Source organism: Anser cygnoides, chromosome 5 (assembly GCF_040182565.1).
Source record: "Anser cygnoides isolate HZ-2024a breed goose chromosome 5, Taihu_goose_T2T_genome, whole genome shotgun sequence".
Lineage (NCBI taxonomy): Eukaryota > Metazoa > Chordata > Aves > Anseriformes > Anatidae > Anser > Anser cygnoides.
The window spans coordinates 63844078-63866544 of NC_089877.1; the positions used below are offsets into that span (position 1 = coordinate 63844078).

The 22467-nt window shown below is 49.7% G+C and overlaps 1 protein-coding gene across 1 annotated transcript; it reads right to left on the bottom strand.

Annotated features, from left to right (window-relative positions):
* Positions 1 to 311: 311 nt before the first annotated feature.
* On the bottom strand, positions 312 to 7920 carry TMX1 (thioredoxin related transmembrane protein 1). The gene is made up of 8 exons (XM_066998647.1): positions 7737 to 7920; positions 7541 to 7656; positions 6809 to 6854; positions 6202 to 6330; positions 4486 to 4531; positions 4295 to 4396; positions 4144 to 4213; positions 312 to 3360 (listed from the first exon to the last, which is right to left on the bottom strand). Exons 1-8 carry the CDS (start codon positions 7880 to 7882, stop codon positions 3182 to 3184), a joined length of 834 nt encoding a protein of 277 aa, XP_066854748.1. The 5' UTR covers positions 7883 to 7920; the 3' UTR covers positions 312 to 3181.
* Between the last annotated feature and the right edge of the window lie 14547 nt (positions 7921 to 22467).

The following is a 22467-nucleotide window of genomic DNA, read 5'->3' on the forward strand; positions in this document are numbered from 1 at the left end:
ACCATCACTGTCTAAGCCTGGTATGCATGAAAGCTCCTTCCCAAACCGTAAAAATCATCTAACCAAAATGACTCAGACTACCATGAGAAACCCAAGCCAGCCTCAGCTAAAGACCACAAGTAGCTCAGTGCAGCTTTAGTCCAAAGAATTCTTCAGACTTGTCTTTTCAAAAGAGATTTATCACACATGGCTCATTTGCTAGAGCGTAACAGCAATTTTTTCCATGGAAACAGCTGCAGTTTTGCTCCTCTGCTATACAGACAGACACTGTCCTAAAAAAAGGGAAAAAAACACAACACTGAACACAGGAATCCAAAGCTCATGGTTATTTTTTACTTGAAGAATCTCCGAAACATTAAAAAAAATACCATTACAGTTAATTCATTCCTTCCTGAATTACACTGGATGTGCTTGGTCAAGGCAAAGATACGGACAGAGTCTGACTTTTATAAAACCAATATTCAAGCATCATCAGCACACACAAAGGACAGGCTCTTATGCACATTTATTACATGGCAACCTTTGCTCTTCTTCAGTAAACGTCGTTTGAATACAGATGGAAAAAAAAAGAAAATATTCACAGGACAAAATCATAACACTATTCAAAATATGAACAGTGAGATTTACAGAGATCAGCAAACACAGGCTGCCTACGGATCATCACCACAGTACTTGCGTAAGTTACAACGATCACAAGCACAGGTCTGCATCGGAGGCTGGATTCCAGCAGCTCAGAACACGTATGAGTAAGAGGCAGTTTTGGAATTCAATCAGTTGCCTAAGGCAGGGAGGCAGTACAAAAAGGTAGGAGTGCAGAAGGCAAAGGCAAGGTTAGTGCTAGAAGTTCTTGTTAAACCAGGAGTCTAAGACGAGAGCAAGAAAAAAAGGTTGGATTTGTTCTTTTGAACTTAAGCATTAGACAAAAGTTACCAGTACATACTTTCTGTATTGCACAGCCAGTTATAAAGTAACTGAAAAATCAGAAAACCCTAAAAAAATTCTGCATTTTTAACAGCTACATTTAAATATATTCACTGAAGTTAGCCCATAGAGTTCAACTTTTTAAAGCAATTCACCCATTTTTTTTCTAACAAGACCATACAGCATTTGTGTCCCATCTTCTCGAGCCCTCCCCAAACCAATTAAATACACCATTTATCAAAGTGCTACTACTCCTCCGCAGTACATCATAGATTTATTGCTTAATTTTCCTAGTTACAAAGGCTAGCACTAAGCGTTTAGAGAATTTAAGGCAATCCTACAAGACCAACACCTTAATTGCATTTACGGCACACGCACGTCTTTGTTCCAACACCAGGAAAGGTTTTGATACTTAATGGCAAGAACACTTGGATTTTAACCAAAATGATCCTTTCAAGCATTGCAGTTGTATCTTGTCAACACGTAACCCAGCGCTTGCGTAAAGTCACTCTAGAGCACCAATGTTCAGAAAAAGTGGAGGGGAAAAAAAAAATCAAAGGAGGAAGTTCCAGGATCTTATATAACAACTCATTCTTACTCATCTAAGAACTTGTTGGAAGATTCACTCAGCTATTTGGACTGCTGAATCACTTCTTTCCATTCACAACACGCACGCCGAGTTATAACCTGTCAGATGTACTTAAAATGCAACTGACAAAGCGTTTAGAACTGACAAAAACTAAAGTATTTTTTAACAGCTTTAGGTAAACTCATTCACCTGCAAGAGTTTTGAATCTCTTTTTCCCCCTAATGTTTCTTTCCTATCCCACAAAATTCATTACTAGCTCTTTGTTTCATGGTCTGTCTTCTTAATAACCACAAAGAGAGCCTGGCTTTAAACAGCCATGCTGCCAGTGAAAACATTTTCAAGAGAACTTCTGTTTGTGGTCTTAATCACAACCAAGTTCGTTACTGACACAGATTTATCAACTGCCACTCCTGCAAGCCCACTCAGATGAATAATTAAAAATTAAAAAAAACGACAACAAAAACACGCCGACAAGAACAAGCCTGTCAAAACCCCAAGCATGCTCAGCATAAGACTAACCCTTCCCTTGCAAATATTTTGGAAATTAACTGAAAGAACATGGAAAATCTTTTTCAAGAGATGCAAGGTAACACTACTCCAACACTCGTGTGCATTCATTTCCGTACAGAGTGAAAACAAATACCAGACAGGAAACAGCAGATCACAGGTTTTTTGTTTTAAAAGAACTAGGGTATATTGTCTCAAGATGGTTTTGTGAAAACAGAAAAGATGCGTTTCCGAAGAAAAAAATTAAGCAGTCAGTTCAGCTTCAGACCAGGTACAGCCCGATTGGATTTGCAGTAGAATTTGGTTATGCAGCCATTAGTAATGATGTATTAAAAACAAGCAGAGTCCTACAGCAGGACAGATGGATGGGATTTGCCCTGAGCAGAGAACCCTGCGTGTAAGCCGTCCCTATCACTGAGACAGAAAAGACTTCATAGTGCTACTTGTAATACTTTCCTGGAGCAGAACTACTTCAACCAGAAGTTCGTACGCTTTTTTATAGCCTTTTCTAAAGGGAATTGATGCGAGTAATTGTTTTACCAGAAACCTATCTGCACCACACACAGTGCTGCCTGCAACCTCCACCCGTGAGGACTGCAATGACACGCTCTACCTTCTGCTCGGAGGGAAGCTTCTGTTCCTCTAAATGAAGGCAGTAACCTTTATTTCTTCAGGAGAAGACTGGGGTTTTTGTGGCACTCATTGTCGTAGCAGAAAGCACAGGTTGGTCGCGCAGAAAGCCCGGAAAACATCCCATACACTGAAGGAACTTTTCCCTTCAGCATTTCTTGAGAGCACAACTAGAGTTGTGCTGAGAAACCCTCTTGAATGCTTTAACAGCGAACAGGTTAGTGCATTTTTCTTGCTAATGTTCCCTAATACAACGGTTTACATTCTATTAAAAAAAAATCCCTATAGAACAAGTCATCTGAGAAGCCACGTCGTTTCTTGGTACTCCTCTGCACACAGACAGAGGTTTCAGCCATGTGCAACAGCAAGTTTTAGTTTTGAGTACCTGGTACCGAAGACACTTTAATTCTGAATTAGTGAAACGCATCAGCGCTACCATGACAGGAGTCACTCTTCTCTTCGTGGTGAAGGATTTGACATTTAACTCCTTTTGATTTGGTGACTCACGAACACTAATCCTGCGTGCAAATAATGCTAAGATTTATCCGCCGTCACAGCAGGGTTCACTGGGCGCTGTCGTACAGCATTTGGTGACGAGTTTCTGTTCGACTCCTCTTTATCCTCTGCCTCATCATCCGAGATATCTTCTTCGTCCGCTTCTTGTTCTTCATCCAGCTTTTTCAACAAGTGAGCTGACTCTGGAGCTAGCTTTTCTTGAGGGGAAAAGAAAACACGCATACAGAAAGTAATACCAGTAACAAGCAAAATGTTTGTTGGTGGTGTTTTGTTTTTTTGTTGTTGTTTTTTAAGAAGTATCACAGACTGGTACGGAATGTGGACAAACTTAATCCAGGTAGCACTTTCCAGCATCGGTTACTTAAATTGCTACCTTCAGTAGAATTGTTGCTAGCACGAAGTTACCCACAGGTCAAGTATTAAAGCTTACAGCCTGCTAGACAAGGTAACAAAAACTTCTTCCAGTTTGGGAAAAATGAGTAAGGTTCCCACAAAACATAAGCTAGCATTCAGATCTTCTTCCATCTATTTTAACATTACCTTGATAGATTCCAGAGACTAACCCCAAACTGAATCACTCGCTATCCACAGAACTCCCTTTTAATCCTCACTTTGCCCCTAAAACAGAAACAAATCCTGCAACTCAGCAGCAATGAGAGCTCCAGAGGATAAAGCAATGATTCAAAATTTTTTACTCTATCTCCCTGCACATATGGAATTTTATAACTTGTAGGTATAAAAATGCAGCAAAAACATTTTTTCTATCACCTAAAACTGCTTTTAAGCAATAGCTCAGCATTAGCCTCAAATATAATCCTTCACTATAAACCCTAAGGTGCAAAAACTGCAGTTAAAGCACAGCATCAGTCATGTGTGAAGACTCCTCCATTAAATCTCCTTTCTGCAGACCCAAGTTCTGCAGCATTTTTTATTAATTAAGATTTACCCAACATTGAATTTGAAGTAAACGGTAGGCTTACTTGAGTAAGGGTACTGCGGTGGTCTATGTTTTTTGGACGGGCAGAGACAGTCTGCCAAGAACACCATCATCTGAAACCAAAGAAAGCCAAGGTTAAAGCAAAGACACACCACAGCAGACACAAGCCGCTCTGCTTCAAGGGGTTCACTTACGAGTCCCAGTATCAGGCCTGAGAACAGAGTTGCCAACGCGAAAATGGCGTACGAGCCCCAAACTGGTATTCCAACGCTTTCTGTTAAATAACCATGGCAGTGCTAGACCAAAAAAAAGAAAACAGGAGAGTCATTTCAAGGATAGCTGAATATCCGAAATATTGAAATGAAGTTGAGATCTGAGCACATACCCTGATCCACATTGATAACTGAAACAAAGCCGACATGCTGCTCATCCTGAAAGAAAGCACAGAAAAGTAACTGAAAGCGTCCAAGTTAGTCAGATGTCTGTTATCTTCTGGTTTGCCTGACTAGTCACTATTTAGGTGCATGTTGAACAATTCTCTGCTCATGCCTGGTTTCCCTTTTGACTACTTTTGTTTTTTATCTCCTGTTTTGTCTTCTCCTGCAGTGAGCACCCATTTCTCATGAAGCTATCTTTAGAACCAACATCACCCTGCACGATATTCCACATCTGGACAACTACCAATGCCTTGACTTGGCCCTCTGGCATGTTAATTTTAATTACGTGTGTTTATATTCTAAGTTATATATGGACCAACAGCCTCTGAGAAGCCAGCTGGAACTCTATTTAAGGTACTGATAATTAATCATCTGGACATTCTACTAAAACAAAGAACCTGTTGCAAAAGCTCAGGTTATGTGAGAACTGAGAGATCTTCAGGCAGCTGAGTTTAGCTTTGTGTTAAATACAAGTAAAAAAAGGCCAGGCTATCTGCTACGGGTATTCTGCTGGTTCTGACATTTCCCTGCTGCTGTGAAACTTAGCAATAAGTACAGACTACCCGTAAAAGAAAGGAGAAATCAAAACATTAAAGACAACGTAAGTTGCTAACGGGTGAGCTGTGGAAGCAGGCACCCATTAATAAAGACCTGCACGCTCCTTCAGCACGCACAAAGGAGCTGTACTGGACACTTCCAATAGGAAACCTGCTAATCCTAAAATGAGTACCCTATTTCACGTGTTCCTTGGAGAGGGATAATACTCTGTAAGGAAACTACATGGTTTGAAGATTCAAATAGCATTGTAAGTAGACAACATAATGAAGCTGAGCTTACTAGGAGACAAAATTTAAGATTTCAACCTAGCGTAACACTTCATAAAGCGGACCAACGATACCCAAACCTGCTTAAACCTACACCCCAGTGCAGTTAGCACAGGCCAGTGACTGCAGTGATAGCTGACATCTCTCAAATGAGAAGAAAAACCACAATTGGCCTTATTTGCCTCAACCAATAGCATTCCCAACACGCTCTACCACTCAGTTATCTGACTGCTCTGAAACCACCCCTCTCCCCGCCACGCAGCATATGCACCGACAACTAAAAGCATTTCCATATGCCCAAGAGCACGTTTCTTCCCAGACTACAGCATCTTCGCCTCACCCCTCCGCGCTGCTTTTAACTTTGCAACGGGTATGCCGACTTACACGGCCAGGCCATATATTACAACTGCACTGCCACAATGTTTCCCAGTTTTTATTGCTAGATTTCTAGAATTTAGCTCAGCAAGCTATCATTCTGCTGTATAACCAAAAGAAGAGCCTCAAACGTAAGCGATCTGCCAGATTTTGATAAAACAATACGTCCAACTTTTAGCTGAGACCTTAAAGCAAACCTTGCTCAGGAAGCTTCCGCAGTGCTAGCGCTCACCACCCTCCCACACGCGATGAAGGCGGCACAGCCACCCACACATCCTGTTCACAGACATGTCACCAGCCCCGAGTTGCTGCACGAGCTGTTAACAACCTGCGGGCCTGTACCGACCCGTCCTTCCCCACGCAGCACCAGGTGAAGCACGTACATGCTCCGTCTCTCACACCACGTCCTTGAAGCGGGCATATCTGACAACAAACGATAATAAAAAAAGTCCTACCAAAACTTACAGGAAAGAGGAAGGACCAAACCAGGATGAAACCGGTTCAATGGATTTCCACTCCTGGTCACTGATGAAATTTATGAAGTCAGTTTTAGTTCTTGCGCCCTGGTATTTCCGAAACTCCCCATCTTTACAGCTGTAAAGGAACAACAGAACAAGTCCTCTGTTTTAGACAGCTGAAACGTTTGTTTTCACTCAACATCTTTCCTCCCCCACCTTTTTTCTTTGCATTTTGCTTTGCTTTAGATGATATTGGCTCCAGTTTGTTTTCTAAAAACCTTTACTCTGTACATATCCTGGTTTGCTCAGGCTACAATTCCATGCACAGATAACAATCTTCCTAACGCACCTGCCACCCAACAGCATTATTATCAACCTACAGAGAAAAGATTTCAAAACGGGAACACCCATGAAAAGATAGAATAAAGATGGCCCGAGGGCAAAAAGGAAGAAAACACTGGTGGCACTGCAAGGTCACAGAAGATAAGGCAATAGATGTATCTACGTAGAGTAAGTCACGTTCTTAAAGAGCACGGTAAATCTCATTTGCTTATGCCAAAAAACATAAAAAAAGTCATTTCCTCTTCAAACAAAAAGTCACACTGCATACTTACTGATAGATGGTAGGAAGAGCTGTTATGACAAATCGCCCACTTAACCCTGTGAAAAAAAGTTATTTTCAGAAAAGTACAGCATTGTTGTATAAAAGGAAGAGCTAAAACAGTTAGTACACACCTAAATAAAAGAAGCTGCTCCTAAGCGATCACACATGAACTTGTGTGTATCAAAGCACAGCACACATTTTAGAGGAAGGGGCCATGAAAACTCCATAGGGGAGGGGAAAAAGAGATAGCTGGGGATACCCACTCCACTCAACTATTTGGGCTGCAGCTCTTCAAGATGCTCTCTTTTTTTGCCCACAAGGAGCTGCAGTCTCCAGTGCTCACAGAAAACAATCCAAGTGAGGCAAATTTCAAAAGCCCTTGCATGACTTCAGAGAAAGCACCGATTTTGACAAAGCAGTTTTTACAAATCCCTCACAAACAGGAGGGCAGTTCAGGGAAGCAAGCTTCAGCTGAGAGAAACCTGCTGCTCACACTCTCTTTTATCAGCAGCATAGGAAAGATTGAAAGTGAACTTTTAAGTCTGCACAGTGCTTAAAAAAATGAGAAGAAACATTTCCTTGAAGCCTTCCAATTCGGCCCCCACAGAAGTCCCCCCGTTGCTTTTTGTGCCCAGGCAGCCCGGACAGCCCGGTGCCCGAGCTGCCCCCCGGCAGGACAGCACCCACCCCCCGCCTCCACCCCGTTCCCCAAAGCCACCCCCCCTCAGGCTCCCCACCGCACCTGGCTGCTCCGTGACGTCCACCTTGGCGATGTTCACGTCCAGGTCCTCCCCCCACTCGGCGAACTTCTCCCACTCGGGCTGCAGGCTCTGGCAGGCCGGGCACCAGGGCGCGTAGCTGCGGAGGGACACGGGGACCGTCACCGGGGGCCCTCCCGGAGCCCCCCACCCAGTATCCCCCCGGCAACCCCGACTCACAACTCCACCATCCACTCTCCGTGCAGCAGCTCCCTCCACGTGCCGTCCGACAGCACCCGCACCGGGCTCGGCCTGCCCAGCGCGGCTGCACCGCCCGCCGCCAGGAGCAGCGCCAGCAGCGCGCACCCCGACCCGACCGCCGCCATCTTGCGCCGCCGCGCTTCTGCCTTCCGCGGCGTGCTCGGCGTGCTACGTCATCGCGCACGCCCCGCCCCCTCCCCCCCGCCGCTCACGCGCCCGGCGCGCTCCCCGCTGCGTGTGTGGGAGGGAGGGTCTGGGGGCGGGATCAAGGTGAGGGGCAGCCCTATAGGGCGTCGAGTTGGGGGGAGAGGGGAGGGTTTGTCGAATCACGGCTCGCGGGCGCTGCGGCTGGCCAATGGGGGGCGCTTGTTCCTCGCCCGCCGCCATGTTGGGCGGGATGGGTGAGGCGGGAGGGTTCGTGCCCGCCGCCATGTTGGATGGGCTGCGTGAGGCGGGCTTGCCATGTTCCAGAGCTGCTGCTGCTTCCCCATGGGGCTGCTCCGACAGGGCCCTGCACTGCGGGCTGCTGTGTGCAGCTTCCCCTCCCCTCACGCCCCATGGACAGACATTTAAATGTGAATAAAAGCAGATGCTGCAAAGGCTGTGAATGTGTGCTGTGTCCTTTTTCCTGCCTGAGGAGGGGGAGAGAGCTGTGGGTGCTTGGGGCGGGCTGTGGTGCTCGGTGAGGTGAGGAAGCAGGAAAAGCTGATCTGCAAGGTGTCTGGGAGAACAGCGCGCTGCTGTCTGCCCTCTTCCACGCCTCTAGTTGGTCATATGAGCATCTAGTTCTCCTGCAGAAGTCAGGAAAAAAGGCACTGGTAACGAGCAGGAAAAACCGCACATCATTTCATCATTTCACTGCAGTTCAAGAGCTAGAGTCATAGAATCCCAGAGTCATTAAGCTTGGAAAAGCCCTCCAAAATCATCTGGTCCAACCATCCCCCTACCACCAATGTCACCACTAAACCATGTCCCCAAGCACCACGGCCAACCTTCCCTTGAACACCCCCAGGGACGGTGACCCCACCACTTCCCTGGGCAAGTTTGTTGATACCTTAAGCTATTCAAGGGAATTAATCTCTTTTTTGATACGCACATATCACGGAATCACAGAATCATTTAGGTTGGACATTTAGGTTGGAAGAGATCCAAGATCACCTAGTCCAACCTCTGACCTAACACTAACAAGTCTTCCGCTAAACCATATCACTAACATACAACCTCTCCCACAAAGTTTTAGCCAGCTCTCGATCAGAAGAGGCTGTGATAATGTAAGTCACCTTTCCTGCTTGGATCATTTCTTTCCCTGCATCTTTCAAAGGGGCTTTTGCCATAATTTAATATCCCACAATTTAGGGATTTGGCAGGTGGAGAGAGCTGGTCTGTAGCAGCCATTAGAGCAGCGCAGGGAAAAGAATAAATCAGCATTTGGTATTTTTTTTCCTAATTTTGGCAACTTTTCTGTAGTACAATGTGTATGTTCCTCCTGTATGAGGACACTAAGACATTACTAAGGACTTGATGAAGGTTATTATTCATTGATTCAGGGTTCAGGAACAAATAATTGCTTGCCGCACTCTCACTGCCACTCTATTTTAGTCATAACTGATTTTTTTGAAATGTTGTTACTGATAATCCAAGAACACTTCAGCTCTTCATCAGTCATGAGATGCTAAGAGTTGTCTTCAGTTCTTCAGAGTAGTGGTACACATCCTGATAATTTAAAATGCATTCAGGAATAAGATGGTGCTTATCAAATGTGCTGTGTTGTGTGGAGGTCGGGTACCTACCAAGCCACGTGGCTTTGATCTACATCCTAGGAAAAGTGGCTGGATGTAGGGTCTCACCTCTTTTACATGCTGAACAGGAGGATAATTAAATGTGCCTTACCAAACAGATGTGTCCAAACAGATGACTGAACGGAGGATGAATTTGATCTCATCCATGTGTGTGTTAACAAAAGAGAAAACGTGACAGAATAGGGGCTACAACAGAAGCAAATTGCAACACAGCCTTCAGATGACACCACAAGAGAGCTCTTCTGGGACCGAGTCCCACCTAGAAGGGCACGTGTGGGATTGAGAGATGGGGAGAGTGATTTTGCCATTTAACACTCCTGTGCTCAAGGAGAAAAGAGCTGGTAGGCGTTTACTGTAAATAAAGAGTAGTTTCAGAGGCACGCTAAGCTCCCTATGGAAACAGCTTGAAAGATCCCCAAAAGTATGACTTCATACCTCCTCTTCTCTTGGTACTAATAATTATTTTAATTAATAACTACTGTGGATTACTTCTCATCTCCGTTAGTATTACACTGACATTTTCTTGTGTCTTTGTAAAGTTTTGAGGCGTTTGAAAACAAGCAAACCTTGGCCATATCTTTTATGCATTCATCCTCTCACCTATTCAGCCTTCCCCAACTGAAAAAGCAATGTTTGCCCTTTCAAGGCTCACAATAGAATAAAGAGATTTAATAACCAACCAAACATCAGATGACCCTGAGTGACTTTAAGGCATGAACACAGCTCCTGATTCTACCACCCCTTTTCCCTTTCTTTTGTGCCTGCTCTGTCACTGTGAAGGAAAAAATGTCTTATTTCAGAAATGGGCAGAGGACGGAGGCACAGCACTGGTTTAACCTACTTGTCGCCGACATCCAGTCCACTTCTTTCCTGTCTTGCTTCCTTGAAGGTATGATGCTCCTCTGCAGGAGCAATCTCAGATACCTCAGCATTCACAAAGCTGCAGAGCCCCGTGGCTTTGATCTTGATGGAGCTGCCACGTCTCCAAGACCATCCCGGGATTGCCCTCCTCCGGTTAGTCCTCTGAAGTGGGATCCTCAGGCCTCAAGGTTCTTTCCCTTTGCAGGTTGTAGGATCTAAGTTGTAGCCCAACACATATTAAACAGGTTTTGGTACCAATCCAAGTTCTGTTTTTTCAGAGTTTGTCCACACATCCTGGTGTACAGAAGGGATAAAAAATGCAGGATCCTGACTGTCAGAGGTGCTCTGCTGGTGTTAGGGTGTTCGCACAAAGAGGTTTGTGTGCTGTGATCTGTGCATATCCCACCTTTAAAACCAACTTCATCCTCCACTTGCACAACCACCCAAAAGGGAAAGGACAATCAGTGGGGAAAACACCCTCGATCCTTCAGGACCATCGTGGAACTGCCAACAGCCGTCATTTTGAGAAACCCCAGGAATTGTCCACATCCCCTGAGAGAGCCCCGAGTGGTCCTGCAAGGCACCGGCCCCTCTGGTGGGGTGGTGGAGATCCTCAGGTGCAAATTCCCGTCTGTAAAATCAACCCCACAGCGCCCAGCAGGTCCTTTTTGCCTGCCTGGTGGGGTGAGCCCACGGGGGAGCGGTTTGGGATTTCCTTCCGCGGCCTTTTCCAGCGCTGCCACACGGCGGCAGGGCTGAGGCTGCTTCTAGACAGGGAGGAGAGCGGAAAAAAGTCCTCTCAGAAATGACCCGCATCGCCTGCTAGGGCGTCCTGTTAGATCATGGTGTCCTAGCGGAGGGCTTTTTCCGTGCCTGATAATGCTCTTTCTCCTGTTTTCAGACTGATTTTTCTGAGAAGCTGAGGTACAGGTGGTCAGCCCGCAGTTCTCCCCCCCCACACCGCACCGCTTTGGTCATTTTGGCCAAGGCCGGGGTTACAAAAACACCAAGTCTCTGTAAGTTTCACGTTCAGTTGGGAGAGAGAGTGAGTGCTACTGATACACTGAAAGAGGCTGAAGCACAAGCTTAGGTTATTAATAGAGACAGAAGAGGAACTATGAGAATTTTAACTGCAGGGAAAGGTTTGCTCAGCAAGAACACTTGTCAGAGAAGGGAGACTCAGCCATGAGACACTTCAGCCCAGAAAACAAGGCCAGGAAACAAGGCTACATCCTCCTGCCCACAGAGCTTTAATTTTTTTAATTATTGATATTTTTAATAAAGTATGAAAGATGATAAAGCAAAAAATGACTGTGTAACCAAGATATCATCTTCTTTTTTCTTTTTTTTTCTTAATGACATCTGTGCCTCAGAAAAACAGATCCCACAGGTAGGAGTGGGAGTAGAAAGAGTCTGCTTCCTTTGGAGTTTGTTTTCTTTCAAACTGGAAATAAAATGATAAAAAAAAAAAAAAGACCAAAGTGCCTGAATGTCTCAACATATCGCCCAAAGTTAGAGCCACAAAGATGCACAAATTTTGCGAATTCAAACAGTTCTGCAAGCGGTCAAAAATGGGAAAAACATCCATGCCAGTTCACCCACTCTCCTCCTTTTTTTGCAGAATGTTAATTCAACTATATTTGAAATGCGAACAACTTGAACCAGCTCTATTTCTGCATATTTTCTCCCTCTCTTTTTTTTTTTTAAAGTATCCTTGCATTTCCTGATGACAAGCTGAACCAAACGAGACAAACGATCAGTAGGAACGCCGTGGCTGCCCACCTGGGGCCGACCTTTTGAAGGGCCACTTTGAGACAGCAGAGTGCCGGCCAGGTAATTATTTCACAACGCGGACCAAGCTCTGCAGTCCCTGGGCAAGGTACAGCATCAGAGCCCTGACCTGATTTACAGAGCCTGCATTTATGAAATGCCAAGAGATTATGCAGAGAGCTTTCCTGCGAGCGATCATATGAGTCAGGAGACATGAAGTCATTGTCCTGGAGCCCAAGGTGAAATCAGGCTGACCCCGAAAGTCACAGGCAGGCCTCGGGCTGCCTTTTGTGCCGCTGTAGGAACACGGACTGAGCCTACCTAATTTGTTTGGCTGTTTTCTAGCTTCGGCCTTATGGGAAAATTGGCCACTCGGAGCAGTTTTATGGGCTTCATAATGTGTCCGAAGAATTAAAGTCAAGAGCTAATTGCTTTTCTGCAGCTCTGGGTTTCATTACAGGAGGACAATCCATGCATCGATGCCTCCTCCTATGGAAAAATCCCCTATACAAGGGGAAATAATTCGACTCTACCTGTCTACACTGAAGCACACAGAGGATGCCACGAACTTCCCAGAAGCCAGGGTGGGCTTGGTGCCTGTGGACAAGGTTGTCACACTGAACACAGTCGGGGAGGATCGGCAGAGACGTCTCCACGGGGCACTGTGCTCGGAGGAGCCCCGTTGGAGAGCAAGATCCCACCTGACAGCCTAATCCTTCTTCCTCCCAGCACCTGAGCTGCCCCAGCGTGGGCTCACGGGGTCCAACGACCACGTTTTGGGGGTTCGAGTTCTCGAAAGCTTCGTTGCAAGAGTTTCACTGCCTCAGCTTCTGCCGTTATGCAATTCGCTCCCGACTGCAGTTTGCGTCAGCTGGTGAAAATGCTATGCGCAGCAAGGTTTGCTGCTTCTCGCTTTGGGAGACCTCAGAATTACAACAGTCCCTCTCACAACCGCCATCCGCAAGCCTTTCCCTCGATGTGCTAAGAAACTCCGGCAACTGCTAATTATTCAGTAATTAAGTGTCTCTCTAGGGTCATAATTGTAAATCTGGCCTCTCCCAGTCACTGTTTGCTCATTAGGTAGCAGTTTTCTCAATGCAAAAGCAAATTCTCTGCTTTATATTTGATTGGGTTACAAAATTGCTTTAAACTCGGTGGAGATGATTAGGAAAAGTGTGTTTTTGCGCAAGAGTTACCATGGGAACTAAAGTGGAGAGATCTTTATAAACCAAAAGTCAAACAGATTGTGTTTCAGACAATTAATATTGTCTCACATGTTTATTCATTTGCTTTAACTCTTTCAAGCAGCATTCTGAAATAGCTTTATAAATAAAATATAATGTGTATATCATCTCTTTTTTAGTATCAGATGCTGTGCCAAAGAGATTCAGCGCCTTGGAGGATTCACCCCTCTCCTCTCTTGCAAGGGCACCTTGCTCCCACTCCAGCCCTAATTAGCTTCATCTTCCTCCTTGGCTTTGCCTCTTGGGCCTCAGGACATCTTGGGGGGCTCCCAGGTAGGATTCGGTTTGGGCATGGGACACGGCTGTGGGGAGACGTGTCAGAGCTCCCATCCCGTCTGCTCTCATCGCTTCCCCTGTGCAAACTCCTCCGCTGTCTTTTCTAGCACCCTGGCCTTCTCGAACCTACCCCTCCTCTAGTTCCAGGTTTGACACGTTAGGAAGGGGCAGGAAAACTGACCAAGTGCCAGTAGCTGAGCCTCTGCTCTCTGGTCTCTCCCTCCAAGCCCTCCTCTTCCTCCAGTAACCACATCCCACCCTGTCTCTTGATTCCTCTCCCATGCCCTCAGCTCTGTCCCCAGTATCTTGCCATCCTCTGGCTCTCCCTCCTAGCACAAATCTTTCACATCTTAAAAATAATTAGCATTATGCCAGAGGCCCTGTACCACTCCAGCAATTTCTCTGTGCGTTTCTCCCCTTCACACTGAAAATGTCGAGAGGCCTCGACTGTACCCAGCTGCCGTACTGACAGCATCGCCCTTCGCTCTGCCTGCCATTGCCTCCGTACTCCCTTCGCAATAGTTTAGAACTAATTAATTAACTAACAGAACTCTCAGCGCTTTCGTGGCTTTCCCGGGGCAAGGTTTTGTCCTGCGTTAGCACAGCGCCCCTCGGAGCAGAGTTTTGGTGTGAGCACAGCTCGAAGAAACAGAAACAAGAAAGAAGAAAGCCGCGTTCGCTGTGCATTCGCTGTACGTTTGGTTCGTTTTCACGGTACTGCTCAGACCACGGGGCTGTGCCATAGCAGCTGCTCTGTTCCTCCCACCCCAGATTAGCTCCTGCTTCTTCCGTCATCATTCCCATTTTCACGCTTTCGCCGTGGCATCACGCAGCCAGCTTGGCAAGCTTTAGCAGGACCAGCAAAAGGCATATTCCTGCAGCACGGAGCAACCTGAATTCCTGAGCAACCGAATTTCCAGCCTCTGATCAAAATCAGGGACGAGCGGGATAACCTTGTAGAAACACGGGCAAGAGCTGGCACTGTGAGAAGCAAACCTCCTGTTTTCTGTAGCTTCAGTCTCAGCCTGCTGAACTGATCTGAGCAGAAACCTTCCCGAATATTTGTTCCAAGGCAGCTGGCTGGCCTGGAATAAATCAGCGTGCAAGACTTCACCTTGGGAAGTGAGAAGAGACTGAAAGCAAGGGCTTGCAGTGGGATACGTCGGGCAGCCAGGAATGCCAGTGTTGCTGCTTCCTCTGCTGACAGCATTTTGCCACGGAAGATGCACAAACCAGGATTTACAGTGATTTACTCTTGTTTTACAGGATTTACTCTTGTTTTCAGGAGACGGTGAACGCTGTGCTGGTTAAAACCCATTTGCTGTGTTTTAGTGACAAGAAACCTGCCCTGAGACCAGCACAGGAACCTGCCCACGGGTGTCCAAAGACATACAAGAGAAAATTATAGTAATTGGCTCTTAAAATGCCACTTTTTTAAGAGGAAGGTCTGCACAGGTATTCCTGTGCTGATTTAGGAGCTCCTGCAAAAGCTGCATGCACAGAGCTTGTTCAGGCGGCAGAAAATAGGCCACATTTAGCTACGAAGTATGTTATGATGCTATGAAATATGAAAACATCCCGGTTTGGGCCCAGTTTCTCTCTTCAAAAACCCATGAAGCAGGGGAGATGTCAGCATGCCTTGTATTTTACTGTCACAACGGGAAATGGTGCTTATGGAAAAGCTAGAACCAGGAAAGAAGACCAGCAAAAGCTTGCTGCCACCGCTGCTGCGCATGGAACTATTCCCACTCATTCCCAGTCCCAGTCCCGGCCTGGCACAGGCTGCGAAAGTCCAACCTGTCCTTACAGCGAGGTCTCTGGGGATGGAAAAGTTCTCCCGGGTAGCTGCCAGGGAAGCGATCCTGCTTCTGAAGCCGGGAATAATTCTTTCAGATGAACCAGGGGATCTGTGACAGAGCCCAGCATTGCGCTGCTGTCAGGTGCTGCAGTTCGCGGCACTCCGGCAGATTATGCTGGATTATTAGATCAGATCAGGTTAAATTATCTTCCTGGATATTGAGGCCAGAAGGGCCAGGCGGTGCCACAAGGAGCCTCGGAAGGGGGACGCGTTCCTGCGTCCAGAAGGAGCGAGTGCTGGCTGCCTGTTGGCAGGAAGCCTGCTGCTCTTTAATTGGAAAAAAAAAAAAAAGGTTTTTAAATCAAGTTGGCATTTTTTCTTTAAACAAGACGTCTACAATGGAGTGCTCGGCATCAAAGGATCAGGCAGAGAGGCGCAGAAATAGCAGTGGGAGCGTCTGATGAGGCAGAGAACAAGCCTCCTGACCCCAGTGCCGCTAGCAAGGGTGCCAAACGCTTCCAAAGGTTTCTTCTTGGAGCCCAGGGTAAGGCTTCTGCTCGCGGCTTTTATATTTTGCAGCAAATGGAGAACAGCGGCAGTATGGCCACAGAACGAAAACTGCTCTCCCAGAAGGGACTGGCCCTACCGAGCCAAGTATCTCTGCATTGGCGCTGGCAGGCTCGGAGTCAGGTCCGCAAGAGCACGAGCAGCACATCAGGGTGTCCCTTTATCACCCCTCTTCCACTTCCATCCCTGGGAAATCCTTCTGTCAGCAGCCCTGCTGCTGGTGCCGAGGGGTTTTTGCCTTCTGGGCTGCGACGGGGATGGCAGGAACTTGCATGGAGCCCGAAATACCTTTGGAGACCCAAACTCCCTGCGGTCAGAAAAGCTGGAATCTCACTTGGACCTTAGCTCTTACCCTTTCTTCTCATGGCCACAAAAAGCCCACAGTCGGCACGTAGATTTTGTCTCTTAATTGTAAAGTCGACCAGCAAAGACCCTCTCTGATTTGTCCTTTCCTCCTTTTCGGGTCCTCGCGGCTTTATAAATCCCTCCTGCCTCTGCTGACACCAAGAAGCCCGGCACTGGCCCCCTGAGCTGCTGTAAGTGGCGGCAGCGATGCAATTTGTGCTGGACAGCAACCCTGGCGTTCACGAGCATGTGCCCCGATCCCACCTGTGCCTGCTGATGGTGCCTTTAAAGAGCAGCCATGCATTTTCCACATTCTCTTTAACGGATCTCTTCTCCCGAGGTTTGCCAAATACCTCTCCTTCTATTTTTATAACTGGTATTATTATTTTTTTCACTTCCCGAGCTGCAGTCCCACACCCAGGGCTCCCCACGCAGGCAGCCCCGACGAGGACGGCCGTGCTGGGTCCCCGGCGGGCGGTTTTTGTCGCGTTGTGCTCTCCTTCTGCCGGTGCCCATGGCCCCGAGAGGCCGCAGCGAGCTACCTGCAGGGCGAGGGCTGGCCCATCTCGCGTCCCCTCTGCAAAGCCAAATAGAAACCCATTTGTGCCAGCAAAATACGGATCTATTCATCCTTTTGGCAAAAATAATAATAAAAAAAAACCACCACAGAGTCATTTTCGTATGCTTTAAGGGAATAATTGAGTCAATGATTCCATAATAAGAGCCCTGCCCCCTGTTCCTCCGAGGGTGTTCTCTCCGGCACACATCTCTGCCGTTCTGTTTTGAAGAGCCCTGTGTGACTTGCCCACACATTCCTCACCGAGGGTGCTGTGACTGCTGTGTGGGCTGATGCAAAATGTTCCTTCACCCACAGATCCCTGCCTGCCTCTGCCTTAAAATGCCATTGAGAAACCAAGCAAGAAGCCACGCTTAAAAGAGAAGCTGCTCTCCCGGGAGTCCACTCCAGCACGTCCCTCCGTCACCCACCGGCGGCACAGGTGACGCCGGGGCACAAAAAGGGACCGCAGGGCAAGGCGTGCTCTGCTGGTGGGGGCTCCGCCTGCAAAACCGGGGAGGTGGCACGAGGAAGCTCTCCCTGCAGTCATCACAAAGCTTTCCTGAGCCAGAGGATGCTGAACAAAACTAAATGTCACGGGCTGAATCAGAAACCCCGCGGGAAGGCGGTGATCATCGCACCCAGCCGTGTTCTCGAGCGCTCCTGGAGAGCACTGCCAGTCATTTCGTGGTTACCCTGCTGCGTGGTGGGCTCCGAAACAGCACGCGGGTGGCTGATGCCCACGGGCGCAGGCTCGCTTGTCGCACAGCCTGAACGCAGAGGCGTGCGGAGGGACTGGGAGCGGGGCAGGGTGCTGTACGACCCCGCCTCTGCTGCAGAGTTAGCGTGGAAAGTGCCGGGCTGTGTGGTTGCCGCTCAGAGGGAAAGGTGATGGATGCACCCTGTTACGTGCAGGGCATCGGCGTGCTCCTGCTGCTGAGGACCCCTGCCCTGCAGGGCAGGAGGTGCAGTGGTGGGCGGGAGCCTGAAGGTCAAACACGGGAAAACTGAGACCCAGTGGTTCCTATCGAAGCACCTAAAGGAGAGGGCGAGGAGGGATTTGGATAAAATGGCCCCACAAAGGAGCGCTCTCCCCTATTGCCCAGCCTTGCCCCTTGCTTTCATTTCTTTATGCTCTCCCCTTCCACAACAGCCCCGTCTGCTGCGTGCCGTTGAACCAAAACCAAACCTCCAAACCAACAAGCAGACAACAAAACACTCCTGAACTGCAACTCTTTGATCTTCTGGTAAGGTGACGCGACGCAGCAGCGACAGCAGGGAGGCAATCTGTGACCGCCACCAGGTGAACTCCGCTCTTACCAAAACGCGCCCTGACTGCCCTCCGTCCATCCCTCCCACTGCCTGAGTTACTGCTCCCCGAGTCCGCAGGGGGATAAGGGGACAGTAAGGGGAAAAAGGGGAACGCTTGAGGATGTTTTCCTAGAAAGCCAAGCCACCGCAGGCTCGCCGCGGGGAGGGAAGGCCAGGCGTGCTTTAATCAGCCGGATTTACAGGGGCAGGCAGAGCAGCTGGGACAGAAAGGAGAGGCACAAGAAGGGGAGAGGAGGCAGCTGGGAGCTGCTGGGGGAACAGCACAGGTCACAGGAGGGCAGAAAGGACGGGGGCTCAGCTGCGATGTCCTGCCCTGTCACCACCCCACGTGCCCAGGCACACGCGGCTGGCCCCCGCGCCAGCACCAGCAGCGAGCCCCCGGCGCGTGGCAGCCAGCGGAGAAAATCCACCCTAATGAAATGCTTCCCTGCGGTAATTGGATTTCCACTGTAAACGAAGCCATTACGCTGATTGTCCTTGCACTTTTGGAGACGAGGCGATGCCAGCGAGAGGCAGCTCCTGCTGGCGGACCCGATTACATCTCTGGCAGCGGGGAGCCAAGGGGGGCACTTCCCTTCGCAATGCCTCCTTCCCTGACGGAGAGCACGGGTCGGCTTGAGCAAGGTCACGGTGGCCACGGAGCTCCTCTCCGAGGTCCCCGCGGAGCTTGCTGGCCTCGGGGACGTTGCCTGACCTGGTGCCAGCAAGGGAAAAGAGGTGAGGGCAATTTGAGGTGCTCTGGGACCACCCACGTCAAGCTGGGGGGCTTGAGCAGGGCTTTGTCATCGTGGGTCGAGCAGCAGCGCGTCCCTGCATGTGCCGTCTCCTCCCCCTTGCGTTTTTAAGGTTCTTTCATTGCACGGGAGAATGTCATACTATAAAAAACTCACCGAGCATAAGCAAAAGCCCGAGTGAGAAGAAAAATACAACTTCGGTTCTGCAGTTGTGCAGTGCCGAGGTTGTCCTTCAGGTTGGCTGCAAGCAAAATCCTTCCAGCAGGTCCCCCAGCAACCAGAGCTCGCTTCAGCATTGCTGCTAGGGCAAAGACGTGGGATTGGAAATGGGGCAAAGCATCATTTGAGACCAAGATACCCAGCTGGATCGGGGACAGATGAAATGAAACGACTCTAAATGAGTGATTTGAGTCATCCTGTGAATCAACAAGTGGAAAGTATTGGTTTAAAGGAGTGAGAAATCCCGGTCTGCATTTCTGTTTCATCCCTTTGCAGGCAGAATTCGTGGTGTCAGCGGTGCGGCCGACGAACCCCCCCCTTGGGGAGCCACACGGAGCCTCTGCTCCCCGAGGGCACGCGTGGCGCGGGCCGTGGGCTGAGGAGCATGGCTGTTTCTCTGACCTTGTCACCCCCTTGGTGGCGTTTGGCACTAGAGGTCTTCCGAACGGGGCTCCTGGAGGAGAACCACTGGAAAATCCAGGGGAAAAGAGAAAGCTGAGTGCACGCGGGTCCGTGAGACAACGCAGAGGCAAATGCAGTCCCCTGGTGCCGTTCCCAGGGGAAGAGGCATGTGCAAGAGACCTCGCTGATCTAAAGCGAGCAGCACGCAACGAGGCCCAAGAGCTCAGGCCTGAAAAGCCCAAGCTGGCAATAAGACACGTGTTTTTAATGGTGGGTAAATGGTCACCGTACCGGGCTGCCGTGGACGGGATAACCTCCCCGCACTGCACAGCCCCGCTGGCTCCTGACGTTCCCCCGTGGCAGCACCGTGCCAGGCAGATCAGGCAGGCCGCACGGCGTGGTGCTCTGCTTAAATCCAGGGTGCGCGTTGTCCAGCGGGCAGTTACCGAGCCGCTTTGGGTCCGCTGGTCCTGCGTCTTGAGCGAGGCACCTGCCACTGTCCGGTTACCGGCACGGCAGCTTCCCCGGTGCTTCCCCGGTTCCCCACAACAGAGCAGACGCCAGCGTTACCCCGCGCTTTGAGACCCGCAGGTCTGAAAAGAAGGGGCTGTGTCTGCCTGGCTTTGGTTCGGTTCGCTGCCGAGACACATCTCTGCTTGCTCAGTGAGCCAGGGCACAGGATCACCACACGTTAACACAGCGGAACACGGGCCCGGGGAATGCACGTCTAGCACCGTCGTTTAACTCACCCGCAACAGTCAGGTTAGTAAAGGAGCATACGCCGAGCCCCATCAGCCACTACACCCCGTGAATATTTCTCCACTCCTGCCTCTGGACGTCTGGCGGTGTGTTTACGTGATCGCCGGGATGAAAAACTCCGATTATTGGGCTTCGCATCAAGAGCAGCCTCTACCTGAGCAGCCTGCAGTGGCAGCTCCCGAGGAATTTTAATCGGATGCTCACAAAGCACGCGAGTTTTGTCGTCGTCGGTGGGAGCGTGCGGCAGGACGGGGCGGCACGCGCGTGCTGCGGGGCACACGAGGGATCGACAACCTGCTGCACACCGGGCTTCCAGGCAGGGCTCTGCTCCTGCTGGCACCCCGAATGTCTGTAAGGAGCGAAAAGGGGGGCTAGGGAGAAAGGAAGGGGAGAGATTTCTGGCCCGGCATGATGTGCAGGGGCGGCAGAGTGTCTCTGCTGGCCCGATCAGACAGCCGGGGACCTGGAGGACTGGATTTCAAACAGAGAGGTCCCAAAAGATCCCGGGGTTTTATTTTAACACCCTACAAGGGAAGATCTCACGGTGTAAATACCGGAGCCCCGCACCCCTGGGTGAAGCACAGCCCATCCGTTTGGTGGGGAAAGGGCACAGAAATGGTGCGGTGCCGTGGGGAAGCTGCTCCTGGGGGGCACGGCCTGGGGCCTGAGCCCACCCCAAATACCGCCAGCACCGCCACCCTCCTGCCTCTGCCTGCCCCAAGCCGAGGAGCTTAAAAAATAATAATGAAGGGTTACCGCCCATTTATTAACGATATCTTATCGACTCCGTAGGAGCTCTTTACGGCCCCTGCAGTGAGAGCAAAGCAACGTCCCAGCGGGAGAAGCGTGGTGGTGTGCAGGGACCCCGTCCCCGGAGGCAGCGGGCGGTGGGGACGGTGAGGGCCGGCGTGACGTGCACCCGCTGGCTGTTTGGTGCTGGCAGCCCCGCGGGAGAAAACACGGGAGGCTGGGGAGAAGCAGCTAAAAAGGGATTTGCGTCTTCTCCTATTTTAGCAGCGCTTTAGTCAGAGCGACGCGCATTCCCAGGGTATTTTTGTCCGTCGCGGTTTGGGAGCGCAGCCTCCGGGTAGCGGGCTGCTTTGGGCCACCGCCAGCCTCCTATGGCGCGGCACGGCCCCGCTGCCCCCTGCGAGGGGCAGGCAGCGCCATCCCGGTGCTCGACGCCGCCAGAAACCGAGCTGTTTCCTTCCGCACCCACATTTTGGAGGCGAGCTGGGGCTCCCCACGTCGCCCGCCTCTCCCCGTGCCCACAGCGGGGGCGAGGAGCTGCGGCGCGCCCCGTCGTGTGCAGCTACCGGGGGGCGTTTGGGTGTCCTCGGCGTGCTCGGGGAGGGCTTTAAGTCAGTCCTGCTGAATTCCCGAACCCAAATGTTCAGGCTAATTCCAGTAGCCTCCGGGGGTTTCTGCTCTGTGTTCCCCAGACCTCAAATATCAAAGGAAAAATGCAACCACCAAGGCTTGCGTGCCCCAAAACCTCATCTGCGTTCCCAGCCGTGCTAGGGGATGGAAGAGGAGGGTAAGGGGAGAGCATCACGCTGCCTGCAAAACCCTCGGGCGTATTTACCAGGCTCTGAGTGTATTTGGCTCGGGTCGGCACCGCGGTGGGCACAGACACCGGCCCCGTGGGGCCGTGGAGGTGCAGGAGCCGACACCCCGGGGTCTCAGCCAGATTTCTTTGCCTGCGGATTAAAGTTTCCTACGGGCGCCTGAATTTTCCCCGGGGAAATTTCTCCTATAGCCATGACTCAGTGATGCTGGAGAACTCCGGAGGAGCTGTGCGACTTCTAGAGTCATCCTCTGCCTAAAAGGCGAAAATCTAATTTCTCCTTACTTGGATAAAGAGTTTTTCTTCAGCACGTATTATTTCCTGCTCCCGTTCCGTGAGTCAGGGCACCCGGTACAAACGCTGTGAGCTCGCTTCATGCTACAGCTGGTTATTTATGTGAGGCTAGATAATTACAGCCATTAATTGGGCATCAATGAATTGTATGCCATCCTCGAGCAGCCTTCTCGCTGCACAAAGGCAG